At 37.9% G+C, this 15,483-nt stretch overlaps 1 protein-coding gene across 1 annotated transcript in view; it reads left to right on the plus strand.

The window, feature by feature from the left end:
* Positions 1 to 10,843, plus strand: part of OSTF1 (osteoclast stimulating factor 1) — a 51,491-nt gene extending 40,648 nt beyond the window's left edge. Inside the window, exons 8-10 of the mRNA XM_006189007.3 lie at positions 107 to 185; positions 3,539 to 3,637; positions 9,074 to 10,843. Coding sequence (XP_006189069.1) covers positions 107 to 185; positions 3,539 to 3,637; positions 9,074 to 9,132 — 237 coding nt within the window. The 3' untranslated portion in view covers positions 9,133 to 10,843. The remainder of the gene's footprint in view (positions 1 to 106; positions 186 to 3,538; positions 3,638 to 9,073) is intronic.
* Positions 10,844 to 15,483: the final 4,640 nt, after the last annotated feature.

Below are 15,483 nucleotides of genomic sequence, written 5' to 3' on the forward strand. Positions count from 1 at the left end.
CTGTGTTCTCATTGTAGGTTTACTTAGGTTAGAGTAAAGTTAAATTCATGCGTATTTTCAATTCACTCTATTTTTAAAATGCTACATTCTCTTGTTATCACCATAGAACAAGTTGGGAGACACAGCTTTGCACGCTGCTGCCTGGAAGGGTTATGCAGATATTGTCCAGTTGCTTCTGGCAAAAGGTAAAGTATGCCTAGTTTATCTGGCCTGTGCTTGCTCTGAAAAATAGGCTACATCCAGCTATGCCATTTGAAATAGTAGGGAAAATAATAGGTTTCTATTTTTAAAACTGGAACTTAGGTCTCTACTCTGAATCACAGAGTTGTTGCGATATGATGAAATGATTGAGGTGATTTGTATACATTTTTAAATTAAAAACTTGATAAGCTTTAAAATTACATGTATTACTTTTAGGAAGAATTTATGGTATATTGCTGCAGGATTAAAGGGCCTTAGAAGAAAGGGGTGTGTGTGTCTGTATTTGTGCACACACATATAGAGAGGAGATCTAAGAAAGCCATATGGGTAAAGTTGCTGAGGCCACTGTTCTCACAGTAAAGTCTTGATAGGTAAGAACAAATGCGGTGGCTGCAATCTCCTGCTTTGAGCAGAGCAGATGTTAGATGTACAGAGAATGGGAAGATACCTTGATTCCCTGTTTTTACACGTCAGAAGAAACAGTGAAATTATGGATTCCCTATCTATCCATCTACTTGTCCCACAAATACTAGTTAACCCTTACAGAGGGCTGGGGGATATCACCCTATACTGCACCCTGGACTAGAAGGCTTTGTATCAGATGCTTGAGGCACCCAAGCTGCATGTCATATGGATGTGCTGCGGTTAGGGATCCTCGGAACAATGTGTGGAACATATGAGAAGAAATGTTTTTGGTTTAAAGTATGTTGATATATAAACTCCAGAGATAAAAGATCAGACACCCTGAGGATTACTATGGTGCCTCCAAAGGTGTGCCACGAGCTGTGCTGTCTATACGGCAGCCACTGACCCCGTGTGCTGCTGAGGCTCTGAAATAACGCCCGTCTGAACTGAGATGTGCTCCAAGTGTAAAACAATCGCCAGATCTTGAAGACTTAGTGAAAAAAACAAGAAGCAAATGCGGCGACATGGATGGAGCTAGAGATTATCATACTAAGTGTAGTGAGTCAGAGAAAGACAACTAACACATGCTATCACTTATATGTGGAACCTAAAAAAATATATAATACAAAGGAACTTATTTGCAAAATGGAAACAGACTCACAGACATAGAAAACAAACTTATGGTCACCAAAGTGGAAAAGTCGGGGAGGGATACATTAGGAATTTGGGTTTAGGAAATGGTTGCATTCCTTCTCTAGTGTCCTGTCTTTGAACATTTCCCATTCTGACAGAAAGCATATATATGAGTTCTCAAGTGTAATTTAAAGTAAGGTATGATTAGTCACAGAGCTATGAACCCTCAGGATCTTTGACCTGTAGCACAATGAGAGAATGAGGTTTTCCATATAACCCCAGCTGTAGATAGATCTACATCTGCTCACAGGAGATTTTCACACACGATCACTGTATTCCCAATTAAACATACTATTTTTGACTCAAGATTTTTGTGCCTTTGAGTCTTAGGACATCTATTTTTTGTTGAAGAGGATGTGGCTGCAGAGAAAATGGCACTCTATTACACTGTGGCAGAAAGTAAATTCGTAAGCCTTCTTGGAAGGCAATCTGACAGTAGCTAGTAGAGTGAAAATATACATAGCCTTACATTTTGGTACCACTTCTAGGAAACCACCCTTTAGAAATACATATAAACAAAGATGTTGTTCAAGGATGTTCATGGCACTATTGTTTGTGATAATGAAAATTAGGAACTAAGTGCCCCTCAATGGAGGAGGGATTAAATAAAATTTGGAATGTCCACAGAGTGGAATACTTAAAAATGTTTAAATAGATTGACTTCTAAGTATATGTACTGCTAAAGAATGAATACCATTATATATTGTTAAGTTAAAAAAAAATCAAAACTAGTGGTTACCAATGGGGAGAGGGGAAAGGGGAGGGGCAAGATAGGGGTAGAGGATTAAGAGGGGCAAACTACGATTTATAAAATTGAGGGAGGGTAATAGCTCAGTGGTAAGGTGCATGCTTAGCATGCATGAGGTCCTGGGTTCTATCCCCAGTCCCTCCATTAAAAAAAAATAGAATAAAATAATAAATAAATAAGTAAGTAAGTAAGTAAGTAAATAAATAAACAAACAAACAAACAAACAAATAAATAAAGTACTACAAGGATATACGGTACAACCCAGGCAATATAGCCAATATTTTAAAACAACTATTAGTGGATTGTAACATTTAAAAATTATGAACCACTGTGTTGTACACCTCAAACTTATGTAATATTGTACATCACCTGTACCTCAATTAAAAGAAAAAGAAAAATACCATTGGCAAAAAAAATCAGATTACAGACCACTGCTTGTAGTATGACTTCGTGTACATGTCCATGTGTGTCTGAATGCATTCGTGCACGTGAGGGAGATGGGAGCTGATGCCTGCTTGTTGGGAGTCGTCGCCTCTGGGGAAGGTGGAAGATGGGGACGGAAAGGGTTAGCTGAGGGCTGAAATGAGACGTAAGCTTTTGTTCAGCATACTTTTGTAGTTTTGAATCTTTGACAGTGAGAACGTATTCATGAATCCTGATGTAATTTATATCACAGTAAAGGGGGAAAAGGTGAGTAGAAGGTGGGCTACAGGAACAATGGATTGCTTCTAGATTTTAGTGTTACTGTTCTGTTAATATGCATGAGAATATACATAAGACACAAAGTATTAATTCCCTCAAGCTCAACTCACATGATCTTTTCTAGAGACCTTCTTGAACAGAAGAGGCAAAGGGTAAATTGAATTTAATCTCCAAAAAACTCATGCCAAGGCACACTGAGTCTAACTGATTGAGGGTTTTACCACAGGGTCAGTACACTCCTCATTGGAAAGTGCATGTGCAATTCTACAGGGACTTGAAAGGCTATGTTTTAATTGTGTTTGATTATCACAGGTGCAGCAACAAGCTCCCTGGTGAAAGATGCCAAATATGCTATTGCTGAGAAAGCTTTACTGTTTGGAAAGAGCTTATTACTTAAAGGCCAGAATGGTTCTCTGGTTTTGCCAAAAGCGATTAGTTTTGATGGAAAGAGAATTGGCAGCTGTGTAATTAACACTGCTGTTTGTGGTATAAGAAAGCTGTTTAGAGAGTAAGTCCTAAGAGTTTGCATCACAAGGAAAACATTTTTTCTGTTCTTTTAATTTTGTATCTATATGGAATGATGAATGTTCACTAAACATTGTCATAATCATTTTATGATGTTTTTAAGTCAGATCATTATGCCGTATACCTTAAATTTATACAGTGCTGTTTGCCAATTATATGTCAATAAAATGGGAAGAAAAGAAAGTGAAAGTAAACCAAAAAGAGCATTGACTGCTACTATAGAGTCTTCAAAACGCCAAATTAACTTTTCTTGTGTTGGGGAAGGTGCTAGAACAGACTTAAGAAACAACGAGAAGAAACTGGCCCTGGACATGGCTACGAATGCTGCCTGTGCATCTCTCCTGAAAAAGAAACAGGGAACAGGTACTTAGTTTTAATCCTTTTTCCTCCTGGTGCCATCATGACTAAGATACATTCATTTAATATTGGAGAATACTTTTTCTTGGTAAACTCTTTGGGTGATTCTGAAGTTAGATTTTATATCTTTAGCCTGAATCGGAACCTCCAACATGGAAGAATATCTTTATGCAAATGAATTTGAAGAGGCATCGATTTTTTGCTATGATTAGTGTGTTTCTTTTGTTCCTTGCAATCAAGTTCTAATTACCTTATTTTCCATTACTGTCCTTATCAGAGAGCCATTGTTTCCATATCCTCACTTCAAATATGTTTTTGTGAGTGGTTGTCTCTAAATATTCTTAAAATTAAGCCCTCAACAGCTTTCTGATTATACTTTGTTTCTGTTTTAAATGAGGGTATCAGTAAACTGTTATCAAAGTTATTCTAGACTTTGTAAACATACTGGTATCTATTTACCTTCTAGGGTGGTTTTTAAAGATAAAGTGTACATTTTTAGAGATAATACCTATTGACATGGGAAAATAGGTTTGAAAAGTTCACATATGACTCTGTACAAGTGAAATTTGGTGGTTTTGAAAAGGTGTCAAGGGAAAGAAAAGGTGTTAAATGCATTTGCATCATTCATGATTACTATTCAGAGACTGGCTGTTAATTTGACTTCTTAGTACTTAGCTTGTTGAATGTGTTCCCCCAGATTCATTCTGATATGGTGATTCCTGAAAGGAGTGCTGGGACGGGGAAAATGTGCTTTGAATTCCTCTTTCCATCCACCTCTCCTTTGTCCCCTTTTCATTCATCATCAGCCTCCCATCCCCTGAGAAACCCAGAGGGGTAGGAAAAAAGAAAGGTAGAAGGTGATTTGGTTGGAGGGAACATTAAATCTCTTTTTTCTCATTTCTCAAGCCTTACTCTACTTTATCATCTCATGTTTGGCACTTTAATACCACTTTGAAGGATAAGCCTGTAATGGATACATGCTTACTACCATTTTCTACAAAGGAACTGGTATGAGGAGGACTCACCTTTTTGCAGGTCTTTGCATTGCTACTCATCATTCCGGGCTTTTTCAGTATTGCCTTGAAGTCTCAAGTTTAGACTGATCCATGTTGGTGGAGAATCACTAAAACAGCTTTTTAGCAACTTCCATTATAGAGGCTAAGTGCATGTGTTTTCATTTTATCCTTAGGGTATTATCATTTTCAGAGTTGTCAAATTTGGGTAATGAGATACTAATTTCTGTTTTTATCATTTCAATTGAATTCTCATTCATTTTTCAACCCTTGGAAAACTTATTTCTCCCTCAGGTATCCTTTGATTTATGAGAAGAGGCAATATTATGCTGTCCCACATTCCGTATCTATCAGAAGCCACAAAACACAGTCAGTCCCCTAGTTTCCTGCTTCTGTCAATCAAAAACAGCAAACAGTCCCCCTGTCTTCAGGGAAGCTCTGTCCAGGGAGCTTCACAGAATCATCCTCCTTACCTGTCATCAAATTCCCATCATAGTCCTCCTCACAAACCCAGTGTCCCTTTTGTCCTTTATTTCAGATAAGTGTTTGTTCCAGATTCTTACTTAACTTCTGTTCTGGTGTAATGAAAACTATTAAGCGGTCTAGGATTTCTTAACTATTTAAGCCATGAATGTTCGCTGACAGAGCCACTCTTTCTTTAAAGTAATTACTAATGCATAGATGAATATAGGGTGAGTGGGAAAGTGTTTGCCAGCTGAGTGGTGCTCTCAGCTACACTTGGACTGAGAAGCCGTATTCGTAACCATGTGGGAGGATTCTCTTACTTGAGGTGGACCTCGGTTGGGTCAGGAGTAGGACTGTGGCCTCACTTCCTTTCTCTGCCGCTGACTTCCCGTTGCTACTTGGGTGCCTCCAAAATGTCTTGACTGAGTAGGAGTGAGGTTTCCTGTGAGCTAAACATTATCAGACCCTCATGTACACTGTGAGTTGGCTTGTGATAGGCAAGGAAAGTATCACACCTGCTCACACTCCAGGGAGCGACACCCAGAAGCCTCCACATGAATAATTGGAGCTGGAAGAGGCAGGTGGCAAACTTTTCTCTTTTTCTCCTTACTTTTCCACAGTCTTTGTAGAAAACGGCTGAGAAGTGGGTGGTCTTTTTCTCCGTTCCCTCCAAATGTCTGTAGTCTACCTTCCTAAATGTGTACTGTACTGAATTCATTAATGAGGTAATCTTGGGGCCTGGCACAAAGAGCCAAGAAACGCATTTTCATATTTCAATTTTCATGTTACCTTTTTCTCTTTTTTTTCCTTATTTCATTCCCCCAATCATCCAGTAAAAAATTTTTTTTAATTTGTATTTTGATCCTAGTTGGAATGTGAATATTAGGCCATAGAGCTAATTGCCAGCATGAATGCTAAACTAGAAAGAGTACATTCTGATATTGTTGTCCACTTTTGAAAGCACATCTTGAGTTTCTTGTAGGGACAAAGTAATTTACATGTTACAGTTACCTTGAAGGGTAACTTTAGGATATAGGGATGGAGTCAGGTCATACTTGGGGATTGAGCCTTTAAATGTGTTTTCCAGTTTTTAAAAACTGGAGTATAATTTATATTAAGTAAAGGACATAAATCCTAAGTCTACAGCTTGATAAATTTTTTTTAAACTGTGCTTACACAATTAACCACAACCCAGGTCAAGACAGAGGACACTTCCCACACCCCAGAAGCCTCCCTCAGTATCCTCTGCTTCTCTCACCGTAGATTAATTTTGCCTGTTTTCAAACTTGACATAAATGAAATCAAACAGTATGTGCTTTTGGGTGTCTAGCTTCTTTCATGTAACTTGTCTGTGAGATTCATCCATGTTACTGTGTTTGTCCTTCCACCATTTATTTGTCTGTCCATCTGTCTTAAGTTCTGGTGCTTGATTTGGGACTTGTAAATCCAGGGCAGTGAGATTGAGAAAACAATGGAAGTGAGTTGGGGGAGGCTGGGAGGCAGTGCTAGGAGATACATTACCACAATAGTCATGCCCTCAAGACATGCTATGAAGGTTCAGCTCATCACTCACCTCTGGGCCATATGAGAAGTTTCCAGAGAAGCTGTGCCTCAGAGCAGTCCATGAAAGGAAGGAAGGAGAAGGAGTTTATTTTCCTGGCTGTCTCTTGCTTTCCATTCGGTCAGAGTTTGCACCATGGCAAGTCATTTTTCTCTTGCTAACAGGAGAAATGAGATTAAAGTGAAGAGCTGCAGTTACCATTGAAGGACAAAGAATACCTCCAGTGTCACAAAACACAGGATTGTCTAGCAGAGTGGAAAGGGGAGGAGCTTTGCTGTTTGTCTTTCTGTCTTTTGCTTTTTAAAAAAACTTTTACCAAGTTCATGGCCAGTCCTGAAGTTCATGAGTATGTGTGGGATAGAACAAAATTCCTCCCTTCCAGGTCTCCAGAACTCCTCTTAAGGAGAATGGAGAAGAGCATAGTCAACCTGGAGACGTCTAGCAGTTTGGAAGCTGGTGTGAAATCACTGAAGTGTGCCTCTGTTCTGCTCACATCTACGTGTTCTTCTGCTTTTCCTTCTCTCTCGTATAAGATGAATCGGTTTCTTCCTCCCATGTATTGACTCTCCCTTGTCCCTTCTTTTTTCTCAATAATAATTTTCCTAAACCCACAAAGATTCTTAAAAAAAACTACAATATCATTAACCTACCTCAAATTAATAATAAGCCCTTTATATCATCAAGAGTCTTGTGATGGTGCAAATTTGCCATTTTCTCTTCCATGTTTGTTTGCTTATTCATTGCTTACTTGTTTATCTATCAATTTATTTATGGTTTGTTTAAGTAGGATCCAAATTGATAGATATGTCTCTTGTTTTTTTTTCCAATTAATATTTCCGTTCCTTCTCCTCTTCTTCTTCTTTGTTTAACCTTGCAATTTACTTGCAAAAGAAACTGAGCCAATTTACCTGAATTTCCCAGTCTAGACATGGCATGTGTACATTCCCATGGTGATGCTATGTTCCTCTGTTCTTGATATGTTTGTCAATCAGTGTTACTCTAGAGGCTTGACTGGATTCAGATTTTATTTATCTACCTATCTTAGGGATAGAGGGAAGAATACTTCGTAAAGAAAGTTGTGTTCTTCCATCACGTAATATCTGTCACTCGCCCTGTGATGTTAGCATCCATTGATGATCATTGTCTAGATTCATTATTTCATTCATGGCTGCAAAATAGTGATAGTCTAATTTTGTCACTCCTTTCTCAGTTAGTATTTGGAACATTCTATAATGAAAAATTTCCCCCTTGCCTTGTCAGATGGTTACTCAGAGGAATAGTCTGTATAGCAGGGGCAGAATAAAGGCTTGATTTTTGCCCTTTATTTAAGAGTTTTCAAAATATCATACTGGTTCCTATTATTTTCCAAAGAGGACCGATGAGTTCTCTTTGGTGTGTGTGTGGAAATATTTTCTGTGTTTTAATCCAGTGTAGTTAATTTCCGTACTGATAGCCTATCTGTGGCTAGTGGAGGCCTCTTCTGGTTGGATCCTGAGCCCTTCTGAAATGACGCTATCTTTGATAGGATCCTTGTTTTACAGTATAAGAGGTTTCAGGTACGCCTTTTATAGTTTCTGCACAAGACTTGGAATCAGTCCTGTCTCCAAAGAGCATGGATTTAGAGACAGTGATATGGGTGTTACAACACATGAATTGAGCTCTAACAATGTGGTTCTACTTGTATTTCAGTTTTCCCCTTGACAAGTTACACCTCGTGTAACCTGTGGCTACAGGAATTTGACTAGGCAGTTTGAAGTTGACTGGACAGGTGAACAGTTAAAGAGCAGACATCTTCCTTTTGAACCTTGGGCAGGGTTGACTTAACATTTGCTGAGGTCTAGCTTTTTCTATTTTAAGACTTTTATTTATTTTTTATTTCAGTTTCTTTGGCTTCTGAGTATACTTCGTTTATCAGTGTTTTTGAAAATGAAACTGTAGCTTGTGTGTTTTCATTCTTCTTTTCCTTTCTCCCCCCTCACTAGTCATCTTTCTACCCAGGGACCTTGCCTTCAGGTCGACTGACTGAAGCCATCTGTGCACTTGTCATTGGGAGAGGAGGCTGGAAGCACAGTTGTCAGAGCGGACAGGCTTCTGCTGTGTTCCACGAGGGTTGTGGTGCACGTGGCTGGTCATATCTGGCGTGAGGGGCACTCATCAGCACCATGTGCTTTACTTCCCTGCACATCTGAGTCGCATGCAGACAAATTTATTTGTCAGCCTCTGGCAGCAGAAACTGATCAGTTAGGCTGGAAAGCAAAAGTAGAAAAAGGTGCTCAGGGAAACTACAGGCCCCAGGTCTGAGGGAAAATTCCAGTTTGTTGAATTGTCAGGAGCTTTGAAAGTGAAAACAAAACCCAAGCTATTTGTAATTCCTCTGTTTTGCTTTTTCCCTGTTCCTTTTAGATGCAGTTCGAACGTTAAGCAATGCCGAGGACTATCTTGATGATGAAGACTCAGATTAATTCCCCTCTGGAGCTTTGAGATCTAAAACTTCTGTTGCTTTTGCCATTTCGAAACCTTGTCTTTGCCAGAAGAGTGTTGGTAACTGTTTAAAAAAAAAGTCTATATGAACACGGCAGTATTGCACGGTGTTTGAGCAGTGTGTAAATGAATAGTTCTCACCTTCAGTTTGCCAATAAGTGACTGGATATTCTGCTGTATAAAGTACATTTCTGTTCACCAGAGTAGAACAAGAAGATATTATTTCTATTTATCAAGCTAAAGGAATTTTAAGAATTTTTTTCTTTAAAAATATCAGGATTTCTTTTATAGTTAAAGTTCTTTACCTCAAGGATTGAGATATTTTGGGTGGACTTTTCAAGCGGGGAATGCTTATTATAATAATAAACCAAAAGACTTCACAGAAAATCGTCAGCTCTGCTGACAAAAATAAAATTTTAAGAGGCTATTTCTTTTGTCTGTTTTGTGGTATCACTCTTTGCTGGTGAATAAATAAAGCTTTTTTATATTTATATTTAGGCAAAGACTAATATGATTTTTTAAAAATTATATTTTGTATTATTAGCACGGAAGAATCATAGTAGCCAAATTTCTGTTCAGCTTTCTATCTCTACTTCAATTAAAGTCAAGACAACAATCACTAAGAAGATACATTTCCAATAAAATATATTAACTTTAATAATTATGAGACTTTCAGTTTTATCTCCAGTGTTGTACTTAATGTGAAGAAACCCAGCAACTCATTAGTTTACTTAAGGTGTGAAAGATTTAAACAGCTGATTCCCTTATTGTAGGGAGATGCCATAGTTTTCCGTAACGGAGTAGCCAGGAGCCATAAACTTTTTGCCACATTCAGTTTTTCAATTTGGTAACATATATTTTCTCTAAACATGGCTCTCACTCATAATGATCTGGATTCCTCTTCTAAAACATCAGTTTAACATTGCAGGGAGCCTTCTGTACCACTGAAGTGACACTTCATTTGAGATTCTAATTTTTTATTACTACAGTGGTAATATTAAACATGAGTTGGCCTCTAGCTTTCTAAAATTATGTAACTATTCGTTTATTTTATTCCAGTAATTTTATTGGCTATTATTTCAATTTTTAATAGCTAAAACTTTGATCCACCTGAAAATTGTATGGTGCATGTAATGAGGTAAGAATCTACATTTTTAATAAAATTGTTAAAAAAAAAATGACTTGGCCATTGGCATTTGTCTATATTCCAGGCCCCAGGCCCACAAGTATATTTTGCAAGAAGACTTTGATGCTATTTTCAAAAAACACGTTGGTGAAGAGAAGGAAATTTCTGAAAAGGAAGTGGGTTAGCTCAGGAAATGAATAACTGCTTCTAGAGGAGTTTCTTCTGTCTGTGACTTTGGTTTTTCTCTCCGTGGGTGCTTTGAGAAAGGATACCCTGAGAAACCTGTTTGGGGTCTATCCAATAGCCCAATCAATTTTTGTAGAAAGACTGCTATACAAGTCGTGACAGCAAAAGATGAGCACAAAATCTGAAATAAGTAAAAAAGGGTGTATTTTATTTTCAAAACAAGTATGTCATTAAATTTGGATGAATTTATATTTCTTTGTAAGCATAAACTTGAAGATATGAAATTCTTGTTGGAATTCTATTCCCACAGAACCTTTTAAGGATTTGTTTTTTCCAAATGGGGTTTGTGCCCTAATAAAAAGCTTTTGGAAATCTCTTAACTTTTTGCTTTTGTGTACTTTGGGCCTGGGGTAATCAGGATAGATGCCAACTAAGCATTCTCTAACTCTTTTTTTATAACATCAGTAGAGATAATACAGTTTGTAAGAATATAGATAATTTTTATGAAAATACTATGTGCTTGATGTAGAGTTATAATGTATTTGAGAGAAAGACTAATGGGGGCTTTGCTGTCATTGCTTTTAACATTATCAAACATATGAGAATTCTAGAAAGTTGGCCAACTATATATGGGGTTTTTTGGGGTGGGGAAGGGGCAGTGGAGGGCAGACTTAGGTATATGCCTGATTTATTTTGGTTGAAACAGCACAACACATTTAGCTGTGGTTGAAACTCCATGGGAAAATTTACTTTGCTTCTTGTTTATTCAGTCTCGCTTATCTGAGCTTTCTCAGAGATTGTTTAATGCTGAACTCAGCAACAATATTCAGTTCTAGGGACTTGCCACCACTCTGACTCTGTGCAGAGGAGGGCTTTGATTATATTCTAGAAATGACTTTGGAGGCTTTGCTGTAACCTGAGCTTTCTGACAGTCACTGTGGTCTGAACTCCTTCCCAGCCATTGCATCCTTTACATAGAAAATGTCTTCCAGCCCCTTGGGCAGCGAGATAACATGTCCAATAATAGGCCCAGTAACCTTATGCAAAGGACAGTTTTTACCATAGTTTCCCATTTTAGTTTCTTTCTAGGACTGGTCTGTTGCAAATTATTTGTTGTTGGACTGTCATGCATCACAGTTGCCAGTTTTCTGTGTTTCTTCAGTGAGCCCCCTCATTGGCTGCTTTTTAAAAATGGAATTGGCCATGTTGGTACCCAAAGGGAAATGGAGAGCAAAGCAATGGTGACCCTATTTTTTCAACCTAAAAAGCAAACTGGAAATAATGCAGAAAATGAAATCTGAGATAATTTTAGGCAGAGGAAAGTAAAATGTTTTCATATAGACTGTCTTCATAAATGTTCTTTATTGTGTAGAATTTCTGATTTACTGGTATTTCTTCTTCTGTGAACCATGTATTTCTCATCTTATCTTTGTAAACGATAATTTCTGAGAGGCTTCAATGAGCCTAACATTTACATCTGATCATCAGCATTTCCCTGTTGACCCTGACTTTGTGTTTGTTCTCCTGAATTTTATGTTGTAAATATGTATGTAGCAGTAATATCCAGACAGCCATACATCATGCATCTGAACATCAAAGTGTCTGATTACTAAAAGTTGAGGTCTTGGTGGAAGAAGTATTGCGAAAGATTCTGCTCTTCATATTTTAACTGAAAATATAGCTTTGGTAAACAGTTTTCTTAAGTGAAGGAAAAATTGCAGACCACAAATTTATGGTTTCTGTCTCCTTATTTCTTAATAACAAACCTTTACATTCCTCCTCCCTTAAAATGACATAAAATTAAATAAAACAACCATTTATTAAATGCCTGCTCTGCCAGTTCCTGTGCTAGGCAGTTTCATAGATGTGATGTCATTTGATCTTTACAGTAACCCTGGGCAGCGAACATTAATGCCCCTGTCTTTTCACTGAGAAGCTGAGGTTTGAAGCAGTTAAGTAACTGTCTCAAGATCACACTGCTTGAAGGTAGAAATGCAGGTCTGGCTGACTCCTGAGCCCGTGCACCTGCTGCCTGCTGCAGCTGGCAGGTGACGCTATTCGCAGTTCTGCCCGTAGCCCTCAGTCTGTCATTTCTGAGCCCTGTGATATTGGCCAGGTCCCTTGGGCCCCCTGATGCACCTGCAATGAGGATCAGGTTACATTGGCTCCTTGTGTGAAGGCAAGTGTCATTGCTGCATCAATTTTTCAGAGGACCTCGATCAAGGATCTAAGTTTTGAGAACCTCACCTTACAGCATGACTCGTGGTTGCTGTGTCAGTTTTCCAGCATGTAATACCCCTTATCTGCAGCAGGACACATGAAGAACCCCTGTGCTTAATCTCAGAACTGGATCTCAGGATGAAAGGGCACTTGGAGGTCTTCTACTTTGACCCAGCTGAGTATGAGTGTGGTGTGGTGTAGTGGGAGCTTTTTACTATATCTTTAGATCTGCATTCGTCAGTGCTGGAGGGGATGGCTTTTCTATGAGTCATGCGACTTTCACATTTTTAACTGTTCGGTCACCAGATACTGTATCAACGTTGTGAATACCTTTCTTCTCCCTCTTAAAATTAGAAATTGTGCCTTTTCTCTCTCTGTCTCTATTTTTTCATTATTAGTTAGCAATGGTTTCTTCTGTACTGTTATGTGAATTCTTTTACTGCTACTACTATCACTATTGCTACTGCTGCTGCCACGTCTAATCATTTAGCATTTATTCCCCTCTAGGAAATTTCGGCAAGAAAAATAACTGCTTTTATAGAGAATTGTTCTTAGATTGTGTCCTTGATCAGTCCTCAGATGTTGTTTATTTAGTCCAAAGCCCGGCCCCTCTCCACTTTTAATAGACGGAGCTTGGGGACCAGAAATGACTTCTTAGTAGAAACAGCATATTAAAAAGCTAATCACCAATGAGGAACCAGATGCAGAAGGTTTGAAATAGCTGCTGTGGGTATTTCTTTCTAGATCATATTGCTGTGTGAGAGATTGTTTTCCTACTGTGAGCATTTTTTTCTTTAGTGGATTTTCCAAGTTCCTTATTTTCAGCTCTGCCTCTCCACCCTCTTTTCTTTTTCTCCAGCTACATTTTAGCCACACATAGGGGGAAAGGGAAAGACCTGATCCAATCAATTGGTTTTCTTTTTTTACTTTTATCTCCTGATGAAAGGTTAATACGGGAAGAAGTTGAGAGATGCTAGCCAAAGTGAAATTTGAAACAGTTGAGTTTATTACCCATGTTTTAGGGCTGGCCCCTGTTACCTATCCTAGTTGAAAAGGAGTTGAAACTCTTGTGTCCTAATTTTTATGGTGTCTGAGTTACTACAATAACAGGATGACTCAATTCCATAGACTCTGTCCTGTTGCAGAATACCAGTGTTCACTGTGCTTTCTGTTTGATCTGTCAGCAATGAATACTGCTGTATATTCAGCAAATATTGATGAACATCCTTGTGTTTATCATGCTTCCTTTTAAAGTTGAAGAATAATAGCTAAATATGTTGAATGGTTTTACTTAATACTTGTCTAACAGCATTGTTACTTAAACCTACTGAGGAATCCTAAGAATGAAACCATGGTAAATAGTTAAATGTTTGTGCCTGTTACGTTTTCCTTTGAGCCAAGAGCCCAGTAAACTTTTTAATGACTTCAAGTGAGTAAGAATAAAAGGCCAGTTTCACTCCTTCAGTTTTTATTGATGTTTCTTGCTTATTTTAATGGCTTGCATATATTTTTATTGCTGTGTTAGTAATGATTTCCTGTAAATTCATACAAATAGGAAAAAACCTCATGTTGCATTCAATTGTGGTTTCGTACTAAAACCGTAACAATATACATCCAGTACTATTAAATTGTCCTTTTTACTGCAAGTTGTATAACACACTTTATTCTCTACATGTCATTTTTATTTCTGTTTCAACATAATTTCTTTATTGTGAGAAAAGCCACCAATATTCATTTTTAAAGAATACTTCAATTATATGTTACTTTCTTGTTCCTTATGTTGTAAAATCCATGAAATTCTTTCCTCATCTCCACACAAATAGAAAGTTTTTAACTGTGATCGGAGGGATTGTCTATTATTTGATCTTTTAAAAAATTTAGATTGCTCATGCTGTTGCTTAAAATACTTTTAAGTTTTTACTTTAAGTTGGGATGGCCTGTTCTCAAATATTGTTTTATTGCCCTGTATGTATCTTTTTAAGAAAGAGAAATTGGTTTCATTTATAAATATTGATTAAAGCAAACTAATATTTAAATGTAATTGTTGGATAATAATACAGTTATCACTATGTACAAGGTTCTAAAGAAACCTGTATTTGTTTTCTCTTCCTTGTTCCTTTATCCCTTGCATCCAGTTTACAACCCAGTCCTGTCAATCCTACTCCATAGTGATGTCTCTCAAATCTGTGCTTTCCTTTCCATTTCCACAACTACTGCCTGGATTCTGTAGGAGGAGTTCGTATCCCTGTTTTGGAGGTACCATCTGAGTAGAGGTTGCTGGTAAGTTAAGTAAGCTGAGAAGGCATGTTCTTGGAGATCTGAGGGCAAACTGCAGGTAAAAGACAGCATAATTAGGAAGAGCCAAAGTTGCAGCAAAGAAGATGAAAATATGTCCCATGTTTATAAGTGAGGCAAGAAACTCAGTTGGTGGGAATAAAATGAAGATGTGGACCAGGCTAACCTACATGGTCTCCAGGGCACCTTTACTGGAAAGGCTTGCTGTGCTGGATGGCCAGCACCTCAGTCCAAGCTCTCCCCAAATTCCTTATCATCTAACTAAGCAGAGTTCTACCCTCAGGCAATTTATGTTGCATTCCTCCCTGCACACTTGACATGATTATCTAAATGACCTTTTTCCACAGGGAATGATCATCTGCCTTTTCTTGCTTTTCAAATGGAAATCCAAGGCAACCTCTGCTCTGAAGCATTTTCTGTTTAGTTAAGCTGGAAAGGTTCTCTTTCTCCCTTAATTTCCTGTAACATTTGCTGTTTTTACTTTTCAGTTATCATATATCAAATA

The sequence above is a fragment of the Camelus ferus genome, chromosome 4 (genome assembly GCF_009834535.1).
Source record: "Camelus ferus isolate YT-003-E chromosome 4, BCGSAC_Cfer_1.0, whole genome shotgun sequence".
In the NCBI taxonomy this organism is placed as follows: domain Eukaryota; kingdom Metazoa; phylum Chordata; class Mammalia; order Artiodactyla; family Camelidae; genus Camelus; species Camelus ferus.